Source organism: Rattus norvegicus, chromosome 14 (assembly GCF_036323735.1).
Source record: "Rattus norvegicus strain BN/NHsdMcwi chromosome 14, GRCr8, whole genome shotgun sequence".
Lineage (NCBI taxonomy): Eukaryota > Metazoa > Chordata > Mammalia > Rodentia > Muridae > Rattus > Rattus norvegicus.
In genome coordinates this window covers 35,509,382-35,527,158 of record NC_086032.1, presented here as the reverse complement: position 1 = coordinate 35,527,158, position 17,777 = coordinate 35,509,382, and the positions used below count along the sequence as shown (strand labels likewise).

General features: G+C 45.2%; 1 protein-coding gene across 18 annotated transcripts in view; it reads right to left on the bottom strand.

The window, feature by feature from the left end:
• Positions 1-17,777, bottom strand: part of Fryl (FRY like transcription coactivator) — a 237,975-nt gene that overhangs the window by 18,041 nt on the left and 202,157 nt on the right. For all 18 annotated transcript variants that reach the window (XM_063273429.1, XM_063273428.1, XM_063273431.1 and 15 more), the window contains 8 exons: positions 16,067-16,237; positions 14,409-14,549; positions 12,218-12,415; positions 11,625-11,786; positions 11,439-11,513; positions 10,972-11,148; positions 7,364-7,567; positions 5,120-5,284 (listed from right to left, as the gene is read on the bottom strand). In XM_063273429.1, the coding sequence (XP_063129499.1) occupies positions 5,120-5,284; positions 7,364-7,567; positions 10,972-11,148; positions 11,439-11,513; positions 11,625-11,786; positions 12,218-12,415; positions 14,409-14,549; positions 16,067-16,237 (1,293 nt within the window). The remainder of the gene's footprint in view (positions 1-5,119; positions 5,285-7,363; positions 7,568-10,971; positions 11,149-11,438; positions 11,514-11,624; positions 11,787-12,217; positions 12,416-14,408; positions 14,550-16,066; positions 16,238-17,777) is intronic.

The following is a 17,777-nucleotide window of genomic DNA, read 5'->3' as shown; positions in this document are numbered from 1 at the left end:
ATGTGCTGTGACTGCCAAAGCAGAGAAACCCAATGGATGCTGCCTAAATAAATGAACTGCCACAGTTTTAAAAAAAAGAGAAAAAGAAAGAGGGGTTGGGGATTTAGCTCAGCGGTAGAGCGCTTGCCTAGCGAGCGCAAGGCCCTGGGTTCGGTCCCCAGCTCCGGAAAAAAAAAAAAAAGAAAAAAAAAAAAAAAGAAAGAAAGACATGTCCAAAGTCACGTTCAATCCTAATGATGTCAACACTCATCTCTAATTTGCATGCATCTGATCAGTTTGAGTTTAAACTGATAGTGGCACTGGTTTAAAAGCCAAGACAACCTTTTTTTTTTTTTTTTTTTTGATAGTAGACCTACATTACTTAATATTTGCAGTAGTTTTTAATATTTCTTTTATGGTTTAAAAATGGAATTTTTCCTACAAAACGTGAAAACCAAGTGAAAGTTAGAACCCCTGGATTAGCTTTGGTTTATCCTTCCATAGAACTTGCCCGTGAAAAGAATTTTGGGGTTGGGGATTTGGCTCAGTGGCAGAGCGCTTGCCTAGGAAGCGCAAGGCCCTGGGTTCGGTCCCCAGCTCCGAAAAAAAAAAAAAAGAACCAAAAAAAAAATTACTTTGGGGTTGGGGATTTAGCTCAGTGGTAGAGCGCTTGCCTAGCAAGCTCAAGGGCCTGGGTTCGGTCCTCAGCTCCAAAAAAAAAAAAAAAAAAAAAAAAAAAAAAAAAAAAAAAAGAATTTTGAGCACACCCGAGATAGATGCTCTGCTCCAAGTTAAATCACGAGTCTGCAATCTTGTAATGGGCTTAGGCTAACACGCTAATGGCCAACATCAGATACTGGCGTACGGAATGCAAATGGTGGACTGCATCAGCCACAGGCAAATGTCTGCTGGTACCCAACCAAAGGGAAAGGACATGGCTGTCTGGGGCAACTGAGACCACTCTTAGAAGGAGACAGCTGATGGTGGGCTTAGAGAGAGGTGGCTAGGGATGGTATCCTGAGGAGAGACAGCAGACCTCAAAGGCTGAGGAGTGTGAGAGACGTGGATCTGCATGTGGGGAGCAGTGACCCTTGACCTCACAGAGCAGGACTTAAGTCGTCCCAGTGGATCATATTTAATTCAGCTGCAGGTTCCATCTGGAGATTGGTTTTAAAGATTTAGCTAGTGAAGAAACAGCACTAGTAATCTGGAAATATTATTTAACACTGCTAGCAATGTCCTTTCATCTACAATTGTACTGATAGTACTTGTTTTTCTCCCCACATCAGTTTGAGCCATTACAAACCCAAGCATGGCAGCATGAAGCCCCCTCCTCCCCCTTCATTAGTGTACATCTATATCTGACTATCACTTGCTACTAAATTATAATTTCTAAGTGATGTTTTATTGGAAATTATTATTCGGTATACAGCTCCCCTAGATTTCATTGAGTAGTACACTGTGTTAGTGAATGAATTCCATTGTTTATATAATAGATTATGAGACTCAAATTTCCTTGAATTCCACATCACACAGTGACAAACACGTGTTTTGTTACTTTTAAAGGTTCATTTTCTATATGCAAAGTTTTCCTTGGCCCATGATTGAAGGCTTCGTTAAGGAAATCAAGTAGAGTTTGTGTTTGGAAGACATCAGAGAGGGAGTCTTTCTTTCCTAAAGATTGCTTTTATTATTTTTATGAATGTGTGTTTGTCTGCACATGGGTATGGCTAGAGGCACTAGATCTCCTGGAGCTGAAGTCACTGATGGTTGGGGACTGTCAGCCTTGATTGTTAGGACTGGACTTGGGACCTCTGGAAGAGCAGCAGGCGCTCCTAATTGCTGAGCCCTCTCTCTAGTCCTCTAGTGCTTTGGTTTTCTGTCACAGAGTAGCTACATTTCTACCATGATGTGCCTCCTGTGGTGGTATGAATGGGAATGGCCTCCATAGGCTCATTCATTTGAATCTTTGGTTTCCAGCTGGGAGACTGTTTAGGAAGGATCAGGAGGCGTGGCCTTTTGGAGGTGTGTCACTGTGGGTGGGCTTGGAGGTTTCAAAAGTCCAGGCATTCCAATTCCAGAGCTCTGTTGCATCTGTTTTTCTCTCCCCCTCCCTCTTCCTCTTCCTTTCCCTCTGCCTGGAACTTTCAGGTGGGATGTAAGCTCGTAGCTACTGCTCACACACCGTACTGCCTGATGCCATGCTCTCCAACATGGTGATAATGCACTGAACTTTAATCAAGTTCCTAATGCTTGATTTTATACATTGCCTTGGTCATGCTGTCTCTTCAAAGCAGCAGAACAGTAATTAAGACACCTCTTTACCTTCCCAGTATTAGCATATTTTAAGGGAAATCTTCAGATAAATAATTCATAAGCCATTTCACCTATAAAAATTAACTAAATAGGGGGCTGGAGAGATGGCTCAGTGGTTAAGAGCACCGACTGCTCACAACCATGTGTAATAGAATCTGACTCCCAAGTCTTGTGTGTCTGAAGACCGGGCACTCATATATATAAAGTAAATAAATCTTTTAAAAAATTAACTAAATACTTGCAGAAATGACTTCAAAACTAATTTTGATTTTAATATCTCGGTGCTTTCCTATGTTTCTTTATTGAAGGGCAATTCTGGATCATTGGAGACACAGGGAAAAACAAATTCTGCCAGCCCAGCTAACGGACACAATGCTGCCACTCTTAATGAAATGATACTGTTCTAGAATAACTCTCCTCATCCTTCAGTGGACAGTGAGAACGGCCCTTCATAAAAAGGAAAGAGGAAATGACACATTGAAGAGCTCTTTCTTTGGTAGAAATGACACCCCAAGGACTTTCTGGCCCTTAGGCAGGCAGGAAGTCCATTAGACCGTTACAGAGTGTGGGATGAAGCTAGGCTCATGACTATAATTCTAGCACTTGGGAGGTTGAGGCAGGAGGATTACAAAACAGCCAAGAAACAGACAAATACCCTGCATAGGTTCATAGGTTACCCTGAGGCCTCACCTCACAGGCTACCTTTCTTGTCACTCACATCCACATTACTGTTACATTTCTGGAGAAGATTTAATACAATGACTGCTTTCTCACATCTTGAACATTTGTTTTTACTTGCTTGCTGTCTGTTAGTTGTTAGGATTAAGCTACATGTCACCAGCTGCCTGCTGTATAAGCCCTGATCCTAGAACAGTGTGTAGGACAAGATGGGCTCAACAGTGCAGGCTGAGCTACGTAAGGTGGCGGCTCAGGATGTCGTTCTAGCCCTTAGGGGCTGAAGCATGAGGACTGCCATGAACTCAAGAACAACAGGGGCCGCAGAGTAGGACTCTGCCTGACAAAAGAAGAATGAGTGAGTGAGTGAGTGAATGAATGAATGCTTGCCTCTGCAGCCTCTTCACTGAGGGCACAAACACACTGCTTGTCTTGACGTAAAGTATTACTATGCTCAGGGTCCATGCAGGGCTTACTCCCCATGGAGGGGCTACTGGAAGGTGGGGGGGGGTGTCTACGTCACTGGGGGTGTGCCCTTGAAGGGACTGTGGGACCCCTCTCTCCTCCTGGCCCTCGATGTTTCATTTTGGACACGGCCGATTGAACTGCTTGGTATTTGCTTCTGCCATGAGAGCTGTCACAGGCCAATGTTTCAGGGCTGAAAGCACCAGGCTGTGACCTACAGGAAGCCTTTCCTCCTTTTAAGCTGACTCTCCTCAGGCAGCATTCAGTGCTCATCAGCAGAGCCATCGTGAAGGAACATCCACAGGGCTTCCTGCTCTCCGATGAAGTCTAAGTCTTGAGAGTGGTATTCCTGACCACACATGTCTGACCCTCTTCAATTCTCTTCTTCTTCTTCTGCCCATTTTATTCCCTGGGACACTCAACTCCCTGCAATCCGCTGAGCGGATCATGTTAGTTTACATGTCACGTCTTCCACATGCTACCCCTTCACCTGGAACCTGTCCTTTATCCCTGTCACCACCAGAAGCAACCAGTTTACTACTCTCTGAATTTCCACAAATCCTTCAACATGTTACTGAGTTCCTGTACTGAAATGTGTGTCTGTCTGTCTGTCTGTCTGTCTGTCTATCTATCTATCTATCATCTATCTATCTACCTATCTATCTATCTATCTGTAAATATATATTTTTGCAAAGCCTTTTCAGTCTTTCTTAGTGCAGATGGTAAATCCCATCATCCTAGTGAAATCACAAACACTGGAGTCAGCTGCCTGCATCCCTGCCCTGGTAGACTTTCAAAGACAGGCAGACTGGGGAGCAAAGATGCCTCCATTTCAAAATGTATCTGCTCACTATTAAGGGGGGGGGGGGGCAGACACACCCAGTTCTCGGCCCAGTAAGAACATGACACTTTGCCTTACAAAAGCAATACCCGTCAAATAACCATGTGGGGGGGGGGAGGGGGTCTGGTGACTACGTTAATTTCATTAAGAAAAAAAAAAGTACCATTTTCTATTACTTACCGACCGAGCAAAAAGCACGTTTCACATGTTTACAGCAATAATTACATTTTAAAAAGGTATCTATAGTCATCTTTTAAAATAAGAAACACTAAGACAACTAATACTTACTTATTTTTGGTCAGTCATTAGCTTGGAATCTGGCCTTTCTTCTCACAGGCCTTTCCAAAAACCATAATACTAGTGGTTCCAAAGTCTTTTGGTTCATTGAACCAGCTGCTAGCACAGCTAGCCTGAGGTCCTAACCCGGTCATAGCACCAATCACAGAAAACCCATACAAAGCAAAAGGGAAGGGGAGGGACATAGAAGCAGTCCTTCAGAGTCGCAGCGCCCCAGGCGATGCCTGCTGTCCCCAGAGAAGCGCTGGCGTGGTAGCCAAGTCACGCTCTGCAACGCAAAATGCTCATTGACACACTTACGACATTATTTTTAACCTGTAGGCTGTTTCCAACACATCAATTTTAAGAAAGAAAGAAAACCATATACACAAACACGAACAGCCCAATAGGGTCTGACGGTCTCGTTTAAAACAACCCAACAGGTTAGAAATACTGAAAACAAATCGAATCGTCAGCAGCACGGCAGCTGAGAACTCTTCGGGCAGAGGAGCGAGGGGTGTGGCGGGGAACCTAGATTGGCCATGCAGCAGCCCCATGTCTCCCCACCTCAGGCAGCTGGCAGCTAGCATTATCTAGACAGGCCTCCAGACTGGGGGTCTCGTCTCGGATCTGCAGCACGTCTTCCGTGGTGTTGCTGCTGGCAGAGTCCTGAGACTGGAGCAGGTCCTGGTGGTCGGGCATCAGGTCGTCCGGTACACAGTCACTGTTGAGCTGTGGGGGAAGATTCGGTCATTAGTAGCGACAGTCGCCAGCAGTAGCGTGCGTCACCAAGAATTTTATGGGTTTAGTTACAAGGACCGCTGGGGTTTCCTAGTCTGCCTTTCCCCCATCTAGTGTGTAGCAGAATGGAGGCGGCTGATCCCTCAGCGTGACGGAGCACGCGACCACAAAGGTGAGACGCTGCTAACTAAACAAAGAAAGAACAGAGGGCTACCTACAGCTATGCTAGCCTTGAGCCAAAATTTGTATTTTTTTCACGTGTTTGCCTCACGTGTTTGCCTTACGTGGATTCTCACGTATCAAGGTGCCACTACGTCCAGTGCAGGTGGTGACTGAGATCAAACCCAGTGTCTCGAGTGAGCTGGGATTGACCCGAGGACTCTCTGTGTGCCAGGCAAGTGCTCTGCTGGTGGGCTCTATCTGAGCCAGGTCTGAGGGTTTCTGACCAGGGGAACTCAGGGCGGGCAGGCACGCAGGAGTGCACCCTCAGTAACGTAAGCAAAAATCGACCACCTTGTCAGTAAGATGGAAAGCTCTTTATGGCAGAGCCCATGACAAAGCAACGAGAACTTGGTTAGTATCCAAAATAGGAAATACCAGCTTTTGACTCAGAATACAGAGGCAAATGCAATTTCGGCAATTTCCCCCTAAATTCGCACCACTGAGATGGCCCCGCCCTTGTCGGTAAGCAGTCAACAGACATTATAAGGCACTCGTGTGTGTCGGGTGGCTTATCGCCAGCAGGGCACCACGGTTACGGTCTACTTTTAATGAATGGCGACATGACTTCCCAGAGTTACAAAGTGGGTACAGCCAGCCTCTGAATTTATAATCACGGGTTGTATAATCTGAGCCACAATCAGAGAGAGGCAAGGCCAGCCCAGGCTTGTAGCATATGGTTCATATCCATGGGTGCTGAGTCAGTCTCTGTGGCCAGGAAATTTACCATCCCTTCAAACTAGTTCCATGGGACAAACCTTTTTTTGCCATGCAAAGGACACGGGCCTAGACAGAGCCTGTTTCCAGTCTACTTACTAGCTGTGTGTTACTCTGCAGATCTGCATTAAGCCTGCTTGCCTTCCAGTCAGGTGAGAATTATGGAGACTAGTAAAACACCTTGGGGACCCAGCAGTCATTTCACACATAAAGGGAGGTGGCACTGGGAAGACTTATTTATGTTGATAACAAAATGTCAAAATAGTGGCGGAGACAGGGAGCTGATGACAGACAGACTGCTGGCACCTTGCTTAAAGCCCGCCCCATGGGATATTGCTGTAAGGGCTTGACCCTCAGACGTTGTAGGGTGAGGGGTCTCTGCTAAAGGGAGACAGGCTGTAAGAAGAGCTGGGTGACCCTTGCTGACACTAGGAATGCTTCTAAACTGTACACGCCGGTGTGCCATTCTCTGCGCTGCTGTCTCCAAATTTCAACTTTATTCTACCTACAAATTCAGGCTTCTGCACAGCCCACACTTTCCTGGATTGATAGGTGGGCCTGGAAGACTTGCTCGTGTGTACTTCACATAACTGACTTTCACCCCAACCCAAAGGTTATCTCTACTATGTAATCGTTATGTGTAGGGGCTGGAGAGATGGCTCACAGGTTAAGAGCACTGGCTATTCCTCCACAGGACATGGGTTCAATTCCCAGTACCTACATACATGGCGGATAACCTCTTAATCTTGAAGAGGACCAATGTTGTGCTCAATCTTACACACTATACTGAAAAGTGTGACTTGCACACCAGGAAAGAAAAGCAGTTGTGTACCAAGAGATACAAGTGCCCTAGCTGATACTGAAAATGTGTGACATTTGAGAGGAACCCGGAAAAGGGGTCCAAGGAACTATTTGGCTCTAGGCTAACTGTTATAGGCACTCAGGTCAATTTCCTAAGTTCGGTTTTCATCATGAGTACCAGGGCACTGCCTTGATTGGTGCATTTTTCACACAATGAAGTGACCATCAGAAGGCACGCAGATGACTTTAAAAAAAACAAAACAAAACAAAACAAAACTGGAAGCTAAGAGTTAGTTGAAGCCCCTCCACTTTGTGGAAAGGTGAGGTTAATACCATCTGTGTGCGTGACAGGATCTGGCTTGCCGTGAGGGCGGCTTCTTCCTCCGAGGACTCATCAGTATCCTCTTGGTTCGTCAAGGTCAGGCTGGGGGTGCTGCTGGAACAGGGGCACTCCTGGAGGGATGGTGTGTCTCCTTTGTCAATACTGTCCAGCGAGCGCCGGCGGACTCCCCAGTTGAAATTGTCCATGCTCTCTCCCTAGAAAAGCAAGACACAGTTTCTAAGAACTCAGCCACAGGCTTATCAATGCTTCAGAGACACCGGAAACATATACCGAGATGAAAAAAAGTTACTGAATGCATTATGAAAAGCAGAGATTCATCAGCCCGTCTGTTTCTTTCAACGTTAAACCCGTCATCAAATGTTCATATTTATTGAGATTAAAAATCATTTGGTTATTTTTACTAAGTCATTTTCTTGATAGTCCATCTTGCAACCACTGGGGAACCAATTAGATCTACACTCTAGGTCATTTCTACTCTAATACACAGGCACGGATGAGACCACACAGAGGACAGATACTGGCAACAGAGACACAAACCGCACGACACCAGGCTACAACTTACCTGCAGCTCCTGGTTAGCAAAAAGGAAAACACACAGAGTTAGAAAGAACAAAGACGCACATTCAAATATATGCTACACTTTTTGGGAGAAGGACTCTGATTTCTCAAACCCAGAGGTGGAGAGAGGTCCGGATTGAGCTTTTGTGGGAAGGCAACTGTGATCTAACTGGGAATTGCTGGAGACAGACAGGCAGAACAATGCGTTCATGGTACACTTCGGCGACACGGAATTTACGAAAACTTCAAAATTCACACAGCTGATACTTGGAACACTGCAATAACTGGAAGTACTCACATTCAACTGACGACAGTACAGGGGGCGGGGTTTACAGTTACACTCGCCTGCAGGACAGCTGAGGTCAATGCAGTGGTCGTTTATCAATATGACTTAAAATCAAGATCACAGCTATCAAAACGCTACCGTTGTCAACTTCGGAAGAGGCCACAGAGAGGCCAACACGTTTCAGGTTTATGCTATGTTTGTGCTGAGCTATGATTTGAAGAACATAAGTCTTAACAGTTTGAAGCCCTGCTATGACAAATTTTACTAAGCTGGCAAATGTGATTAATTTATATCCTTTACATGGAAGGGATTGTCTGAAAAGAGGTTTCAAAAAAAGATTCCCTGCCCCCAACATAGGAATTAATTCTTTTTACAAGTGGGATTTTAGACAGAAGACGGCTGTGCGATACTGAAAGCCAAACAGTTCAGGCTGGAGGCACTGTCCCCTGGACCCTTGGATTCATCCTGGCTGCTTCTCTAGTTGTTTTAGATGCTCTAGGGTTCTGCAAGGTTAGGGTTTGAAAAGTAAGTATGACCATGTCGCATAGCACATTAATGGCACTAGGCCTTAGGATGTGTTTGGTGAATGAATGAATGAATACTGCAGGCTTTCAAAGCCAGGGACTCTTTAAGGAATTTTGTTTCTTTTAGCCATCCAATCCAAGTATTTCCTATTGTTGTTGTTATTATTATTATTATCATTATTTTGTTTTAGCCTCGACTGAACATAGAAAGTCTGTATCCTTGGCTTGCTTAATTCTGGGGTTCAGGTGAGTCCCCTCCCACTCCTCCTAGATCCCTGTGACTTGAACAGGACTGCAGATACTTCAGTGTTCTAAGGAGCTGCTGGAGTCTTTCCTGCTGACATTTCAGAGGGCTGGGTGAACTCAAACACATCCCCAGAGCTCTTTACAGGAAAAAGGCAAACAAAAAAATAATAACCCTAACTGTTAGAAAAATGTCAAGAGCCTTTAGAAGCCCGAATTCTGAACAAGAGAAAAAAAAGTAACTGCAGAAGGATTTAGAAGCGGCTCACAAGTGTAGGTTGGGGCACCGGGCCTCAAGCTAGCCCGTTTCCCTCCTGGCTGTGACAGCCTGCCCCCTGTCACTTCCTTCATGTGAACACACTTTTAAAAGGTTTTTAAAACGTGCCCTTTTAGAAGATAAAAATATAAAAAGGGAAATGGGAAATATACAGAGGATGGGAAAACACAGGTGTGAAACTTCCCCTTTAAGGTGGCTTAAGTCTATTGGCATGTGTGCGGTTCCCGGGTTCCGGGCTCATGTCTTTGAGGCTGCAGGGCAGGCTGAAGCACAGGAAGGGACCAACCCCTAGCCTGTCTCCCCCTAACAGCTAACGGTATGCCACAGTGCTGCTGGGGCCACACGAGCCACCGGAGTTGACGCATCAGAACAGGAACATGGCCCAGAGTATTTGACGTTACGCATTTTCCTTACTGTTAATTAATATGTATTTGTAACAATTTTAGGGTGTTCATATTTTGCATCTATTATAATCTTTTCAGGTCTAAGGGACAGTGGGAACTGACTTGAGCTACAGGAATGGGATGCTCATAATCTTAGACAACATTTCCCTTATGTTTACCATGGTGGATGCTTCTAAAACCAGCGGGTGCTTCAACCTGGGTCAACGGATGGGCTATGAAGGGCTAAGAGCCTCTGGAAAAGCAACTTCTCCCCTCTGCTGAGAGCATCCCTGGAACTGCTCTTCACTTGTCCGAAACATTGCTATGTGGGCACTTGACGTCACAGAGCAGTGACGGTCACTGGGCTGCTGCTCGAGACCAGGTTGGCCTGGAGTGAAGGGGAGGGCCTGGGAATCCTAAGGGATGGCCTCACAGGGTCACGCAGAATGCACAGCTCTGCCCTGGGACTAGCTGAGCTGGGTGGCTGGCCGACAAATCTGCTCTTTGCACTTGGATTTCCACTTAGAAAAGCCTTAAACCAGGCGACAGATCAGTGGTTCTCACCCTTCCTTACGCTGCAACTCTTTAATTCAGTTCCTCAGATGTGTTGAACCTCGACCATAAAATTATTTCTGTTGCTACTTTATAGCTGTTAATTTTGCTACTGTTATAGATTGTGATATAAATATTTTAGAGTTAGAGGTTTGCCAAAGGGGTCGTGATCCATAGGTTGAGAACCACTGGCCTAGGTGGACATATCTAGGCAGAATCAGTTTATAAGTGGAAGCCCTTTGGATGTCAGAAGAAAAGGTTCTTGGGGAAGCTGAAGAAAAGGTGGTAGGTCCTGCCAGGGGGATGACCTCAGGCACCTGCCAGAGGCAGAGTTCTAGAGAGCCAAGGTTGTCATACGGTCACTTGAGTGACCAATACAACTATGTTTGAGCTGGGCATGGTGGCTCACAGCTGTCAGGCAGGAGAATTGGCGTGAGGTTCAGGCCAGGGGTGAGGAGACTTTGTCTCAAAACAAAAATCAAGGAAATTATGTTTGGTCAATTTTAATATATACATATATATATTTCCTATTAATTTGTTTAGCTCATGCTAAATAAACATTTAAATCTATGAATATACTAAAATGACTATATTGAATTTGTTTCTTTTTTTTTACTAGAATGGATTCTTATTTAGGTTCCCTCTGCTACTAATTGTGGTGATCTATTTAGTTTACGTTCCTTGATTGTACACTAGTCTCCATAAGGAGGAGGGCATGGTCAGAGGCTGGCTCACTGTGACCATCTATATGCATCGAGAAAGCCCACGTTCTTACCTCTGCATCTTCCAACTCGACGTCCAAGAAGTCGAAGTCCTTGAAGACGCCAAACTGCTGTTCACTGCTGCTGTCTTCGACGGCTACTTCTTCTTCCTGAATTATGTCCTCGGTAGTGGAAATCAAGCTGGTTTGTTGGTCCCCAACTTCCAAATCCTCATTTGAAGAAAATATAACCTGATAACCCCAAAGAGAAAACAAGACAGTTTGTCTGCCATCTTTGTCAGTCTGCATCTGAGGCACCAGCCCCTCCAGAATCTTGTTGGCCTCGCCCTTCTATCAATGCTGAATTTCCATTTAGTCTTCATGCCTAACTTTGTTCACCATCTGACCAGCGTGGCTGCCAGCTTTGGTGACAGACAGGACATCTCTTTACTCCCGGTTAATACCAGGACTTACTCAGAAAAGGCAAGCACCAAGACACGGTGACTTCGGCACCCTTCCCGTGCGTGCTCCTGAATACTCACAGAAGGGTTCTTGGGGAGCCCAGACTCGGGGCCACAGAGGGAAAGCACGCTCATCAGCTTCTCTCTAGTTCTCCGCTAACAGGAAGGAAATTCCAGTGTTAGTACTGGGGAAAGTAAGATAGCTCTAGGGTGCTTGAGTGACCACAAAATCCATTCTTCTATCCCGGGCCGACGCTTGCTACTCACCTGTGATAACTGAGGCCTTTTCCAGCTCACGGGTACCAGGGCATTGGATGTTGAGCCAGAGGAGGTGGAGGACGTGCTCCTGGTGACTGCAATCACCTTTGCCTTCCCGTTCCTTCCCGCCGCACTGTGCTGGCCTCCATACTTGTTCCCAATGATGGGTGTCTATACAGAAACAAATGCCAGCATTGACTCAAGCTTCCACACCAGAGGAACTTACAGGTGTTAGATGTTAACATGACGTCTTCTATAAATAACCAAGAAAGCTGGCTGAGCAAGCCATGAGGGGCCAGTCAGTCAGCAGTGTCCTTCCATGGCCTCTGCATCACAGCTCCTGCCTCCAGGTTCTGGTCCTACCTTCCCTGCATGATAGACTACAACTTGTAAGAGGAAATCAACCCTCTCCTCCCCAAGCTGACATTGGTAATCGTATTTTATGACAGCCATACAGACCCTAACCAAGGCACCCCAGACTGTAATATCTGCTCCCCCAGGGGTACTTATTTTATAACACTCAACTTAGACGGTACCTCCTTTCTGAAATACACCCCTGGGAGCACACTGTTTATTCTACTTCCTCAGAGCCGGCCACTTACCTCAGAGATGTCGAAGTGAAAATCTAAGGTCTTGCCAGGCAGCTCCTTCGAAACGTTGTTGAAAATTTTAGCGAAGGAGATTTCGGGAGAACCTACATCTACCCCGTAGGCCTTGGGGATGTCATTGGGGACAACAAGACTTGCAGAGCGGGACACCACCAGCTTCAGGATGTTGAGGGCTTCCTTCCAGTACGGGCTCTGGATTTGGAAAGAATCAATGCAAGCGTTACAAGTGTACATGGAGAAAAAAAAAACCCAGCATACACCCTGGACTGTGAGAACAGTGTTGCTGTCATATAGCTATAAAATGACTGATTTTTCCTTCAAGATCTTTTAACAGAAGGTCTTCTGAGTTATAAAACAGGAAAATTTGAGTCATTATTGGTAGTGTTAGATTATCACACACAATAGACTGAAGGATGCTCCCCCACTACCCCACTGGAGGGCCTTGTTTTTCTCTCAGGGAGTACTTTATAAATCATTACTTTGGAAAGTCTTTTGCAAAGACCCGGCTGTTAAGACAAGGAATCACATGCATTTGAACTTTCAAGGTGAAGTTTTGACTTCAAAGCTAAATCTTAAATAGATGGTAAAAAGTTTTTAAGTATATACATTTTAGATGTATTTTAAAATACTAAAACACTCTGACTTTTTAAAAAGTTTTTTATTATTTCATTACACGTACATGGATACTTTGCCTGCACATGTCTCTACAGCACATTTGTGTAGTGTCCACGGAAGCCAAGAGAGGGTGTGTTGGATCCCTGGAGCTGGAGTTACAGACTGTTGTGAGCTGCTGTGTGGGTGCTGGGAATCAGCCTGGGCTCCTAAGTACAAGCACCAAGCGCTCTGAGCTGGTGAGCCGTCTCTCAGTCCCTGAACTTTGTTTCTTTGCTGGGCCCCACACATGGCATGATGATCTCAAGCACTGCTGGCCTCCAGAGGAAGCGTTTCTTAGTTTTATCTATCCCTCCAACATAATTCAGGAATAACTGACATGACAGATGTGTATGTGCAGAAGAATCAATGTCTAGCAAGGAATTTATAATTCTTTTCTTTTCCTTTTATGCATATAGGTATTTTTGGCCCGCATGTATGGCTCTGCAACTCGTGTGCCTCGTCTGAGGAGGCTGGAAGAAGGCATCCGGTCCCCTAGAACTGGGGCCATGGATGGTCCTGAGCTGCCGTGTGGGTGTTGAGACTCAAACCTGGGACTTCTGGAAGAGCAGCCAGGGCTCATAAACACTGAGCTATTTCTCCAGCCCCTCCTGTCTATTAAAAATATATATTAAAAAGAATTCGTGGGAAACGTTTTTTAAAAACACTTCTGCCATCGAGCCACATCTCTCACGATTCAAAAACATTTTCATACAACTTGATTAATTTCAGACTGGGGCTAGGCTACGAAACTGTTGATCTCAGTTTTTAAAATTTAAAATTTTAAAATTCTACGGCAGTGAATGCGTATGTTGGTGAGGCATAAGTGCAAAATAGTCATCTGTGAAGGTTCTCAGAATCTGCTCTTTGGATTCTTTGTTTCATTACTAATATACCATCTATCTCTCTGTGTGTGTGTGTGTGTGTGTGTGTGTGTGTGTGTGTGTGTATGTGCACACACATACAGATGCTCAGAGTGCAGATTAAGGAGCTAGACCTGCTGATCTGGACTGACAGCAGTTGTGAGCTGCCCTGGGGTGTGTGCTTGTGTTTGCTGCAAGAGCAGGACACACTCTAAATCGCTGAGCCCTGTATCTGTCCACCCCTCTCTTGATATTTATACAAGAGCACTTTTATTCATCACCGTTCCCATTTAAGCAAAGTTTGGCTTTCCGCTTTCTAAACATCTGTCACTTCCTGACTGACATACGAGCGCCAACTTTACAGTAAGACCTTTAAAGGACCCTTCTGTTTCTGAAAGGTATTTTAATCTAATATATAGCACCTCACTAACACAGAGAGTCACACAAAGAAAGCTCTAAGTCCCGGCCTTGATTTCCAGAGATGGTAACCGCTGCCGTTTGCACACTCTCTCTGTAGCTGCTGCAGAAATGTCACTTAATCTAACCAAGGCCCCGCAGCCACGCGATCGTCCAGATGGTCCTTCTGGGCCACTTACATCGCGAACGCTTTCTGTGCAGGCAGATGCTATGAACTATTCGAGTCAGACGACGGGAGTCTTGGGGTCACTCACCTGGACATATTTGCCAATGGTCTTCGTGATCTCCAGATTGAACTGCTTGGCTGGGGCTGCGGACAAGTCAACGTGGCTCAACAGACTGTAGATGATCTGCAGCAAGGACTGCTGCATGCTGGCCAGCCCCTTTTCTAACAGCTGAAAGCAACATTGGAACGCAGGCTTTAGTCAGGCTGAACACAATCCTTGGCAACACATGATGCCGGAAAACATAGTAGGTTTAATCTGTCAGTTTGCTTAAATGATCAGAGATCAGGAAACAACATTACTTTCCCTTTTGTTTCTCATGTCAATAATAGTCTTCAACAGTACATATATAAATAGTTATTATTTATTTTAGGTTAAAGAAAGAACAAGTGCTCTACCGTCACCAAAGAATGATGGGCCAGCATTCACAAAGCTACGTAGCTAACTGATCTTACACAAGATTTAATCCTGTAAAACTGAATGAGTAACTGCCACCTAGACCCTTGATGGCCAGTCCACACCTCCGACCATCAGAAAGAAACATGCCTTTCAGTTAAAACAGACAAACAACAACAAGAAGCTAAGAAAACTTCCAAAAAGATTCTATTCTCTCTTGAGTTTTCCTTCCTTCCTGCTTGGCATTCAGTGTGTAGCCCAGGCTAGCCCCCAAACCTCTGGCCCCAGTTTCTTGATGGTTATGATTAGGTATGAGGCCAGGTTCTAAGTATGAATTTTGAAGAAATAAAAATTGTACCTGTTCTCCAGGATAAATGCCCCCAAAACACACTTTTCTTTTCTTTTTTATAAAGGAAAGATTTCCATTAATTACTATGCTGGCTAGTTTTTATGTCAGGTTGACACAGGCTAGAGTAATTTAGGAAGAGAGAACATCTGTAGAGAAAATGCCCCCACCAGACTGGTCTGTAGAAAAACCTGTGGGACAGTTTCTTTTTTTTTTAATTTAGAGATTGATGTGAGAGGGCCCAGCTCATGGTGGCTGGCAATACCCTTGGGTAGATGGTCCTGGGGTCTATAAGAAAGCAGGCTGAGCGAGAGTATGCAGCACCCCTCTGTGGCCTCTGTAGTAGCTCCCGCTCCAGGTTCCCGCCCTGTTTGAGCTTCTACCCTGACTTACTCAATTATGGACTGTGATACGCTATGGAATCGTAAGCTAAAGTAAACCTTCCCAAAGTTGCTTTTGGCCAAGGTGTTTTATTTACTACAGCAGTAGAAGTCCTAACTAAGACATTTACTTCCATGTCAACTAAGGCAATGGAGAGACTGAAGATGGGAGAAAAATCAGCCAACTTAAAAAGTTCTTTTGTGGGGCTGGGGATTTAGCTCAGTGGTTAGAGCGCTTACCTAGGAAGCGCAAGGCCCTGGGTTCGGTCCCCAGCTCTGAAAAAAAGAACCAAAAAAAAAAAAAAAAAGTTCTTTTGTGGGGTTGGGGATTTAGCTCAGTGGTAGAGCACTTGCCTAGCAAGCGCAAGGCTCTGGGTTCGGTCCTCAGCTCTGAAAAAAAAAAAAAGTTCTTTTGTACTTGAAAAGAACCATTTGTATCTCTCTCGATGCGCTCTCTACTCTCTGAATCTCTCGCTAATCAGTCCCAACTCCAAGACAAGTTGGTACCACAGCGCTGCCACTTGACAATTTCACCACCGAGCAGGTCCAAAACCGCCTAAATTCACCTCTGCCAGGTAAGTCACAAGACTGAAGGTCGCCTCTGAGAAAGAGTCATGCAGGTACCGGCACACCACGTTGATCCAGTTGGCACAGTCTCTGGAGTAGGTGTGTGTACTGTACAAGCTCATCATGTGAGCGAGGTTCACCAGCGTTGGGCACTTCTCTTCCGCACAGACCTAGAGAACACACGTGCTTATTTCATTTGCCCACAACTTAGGCCTGCTTTAGGCTACATGCATTTACTTAAGACATAATTTGAGATGCACTCTAAAGTTTCCATGCATTTCAGTTTTTAAAAAGCCAGAGAAGTTAAAATGGGAGAGAGAAAGACCAAGGCACTGCCAAGAGAATTGCAATAGAATAGTGGTTCTCAACCTGTAGGTCATGACCGCTTTGAAAACCCCTGTCCCCACAGATATGTACCTTATGATTCATAGCAGTAATAAGCGTACAGCTGTGAGATAACGATGAAAATAACTTCACAGTTGGGGGGTCACCACAACATGAGGAACTGTACTAAAAGGTTACAGTGTTAGGGAGGGTGAGAGCCACTGAAACCAGACCAGAAAGGAGTGACACGTTCAGCACTCGTCTGGGTCTTACACTGACAGTGTTTACAGTCTATAAGGCTGTCTCTGGGGAAGGGTCGTGTATGGTTTTATAAGCCCCACTCATGATTTTCTGTCTGTCTTGTCAAATCCCAAAGTGCTCTAGAGCCCAAGAACCTAAGTGGGCAGGCTCTACCTGAGAGTCTCAGGCTACCCCAGGGCTGCTGTGCCAGGGCATCTCATGGACTAGCTAGTTACTGCTGCTGGTCTCAACCTGTGTGACAGTCACAGGACCACACTGGAGCTGTGGTATCTCCACTAGTAGCCATCTGCACACCAGCCAACAAACTGCTCGTCAGGAAATTAAGAAAGTGGCGAGTTCCTGGGCCAGTCCTGGTGGAAGTCAACCCTTCCAAAAACTGCTTGACACAGAGCTATGGAACAGGAATCAGCAAGTCTTTGTGGGGATGGGGGGATTGTTGATTGAACTCATACTCTTAGTTTCTGTATTCCTGGGTGATTGGTGACGGTGTCTCTTAGACTCCTCTAGAGATGCTACGACAATTTAGAACTGGAAGAGGGCCCTCACTGTTTTACATGTCTAGCATTTATATATATATATGTATGAATATATGTGCTACATACGCCTGTGTGTGTGTATATATATATGCACACACATACATACATATATGTGTGCATAGATAGATGCATGCATGTATCTATGTATCCTAAAGAAATAGAAGCATCTGAGAGATATGTTCAGTAGCCAACCTACTGAATGCTAGAGTCTGGCCTGAAGGATGTCACAGTCCCCGTAGACAGAGCTGCTGGTGTCCTGACCTCACAGGACACATGAAGTCCCCAGGGATGTCTATTGTCACACTATCTATTTTCAGTTCTTCTCTTCGTTTGTCAAGCTTGTTCTTCCATTTAACTCCCAACGCCTTGTATCCATTTTCACAACTGCCTACAGCATTTAGCGGAGAGAGTATCACCTCTGAAATATACATATATATCTAACTGTTTAAATGGTGTAATAGTTCAGAGGCCATCTGATAGACTTGAAGGGCCTCAAGCCCATCTCTCAGCTGTTATCCACGCATGGGCTGCAGACATCCATGTACAACTGCAGAAAATACCAATACAGTCCGACGGCGAGCGTTTTATA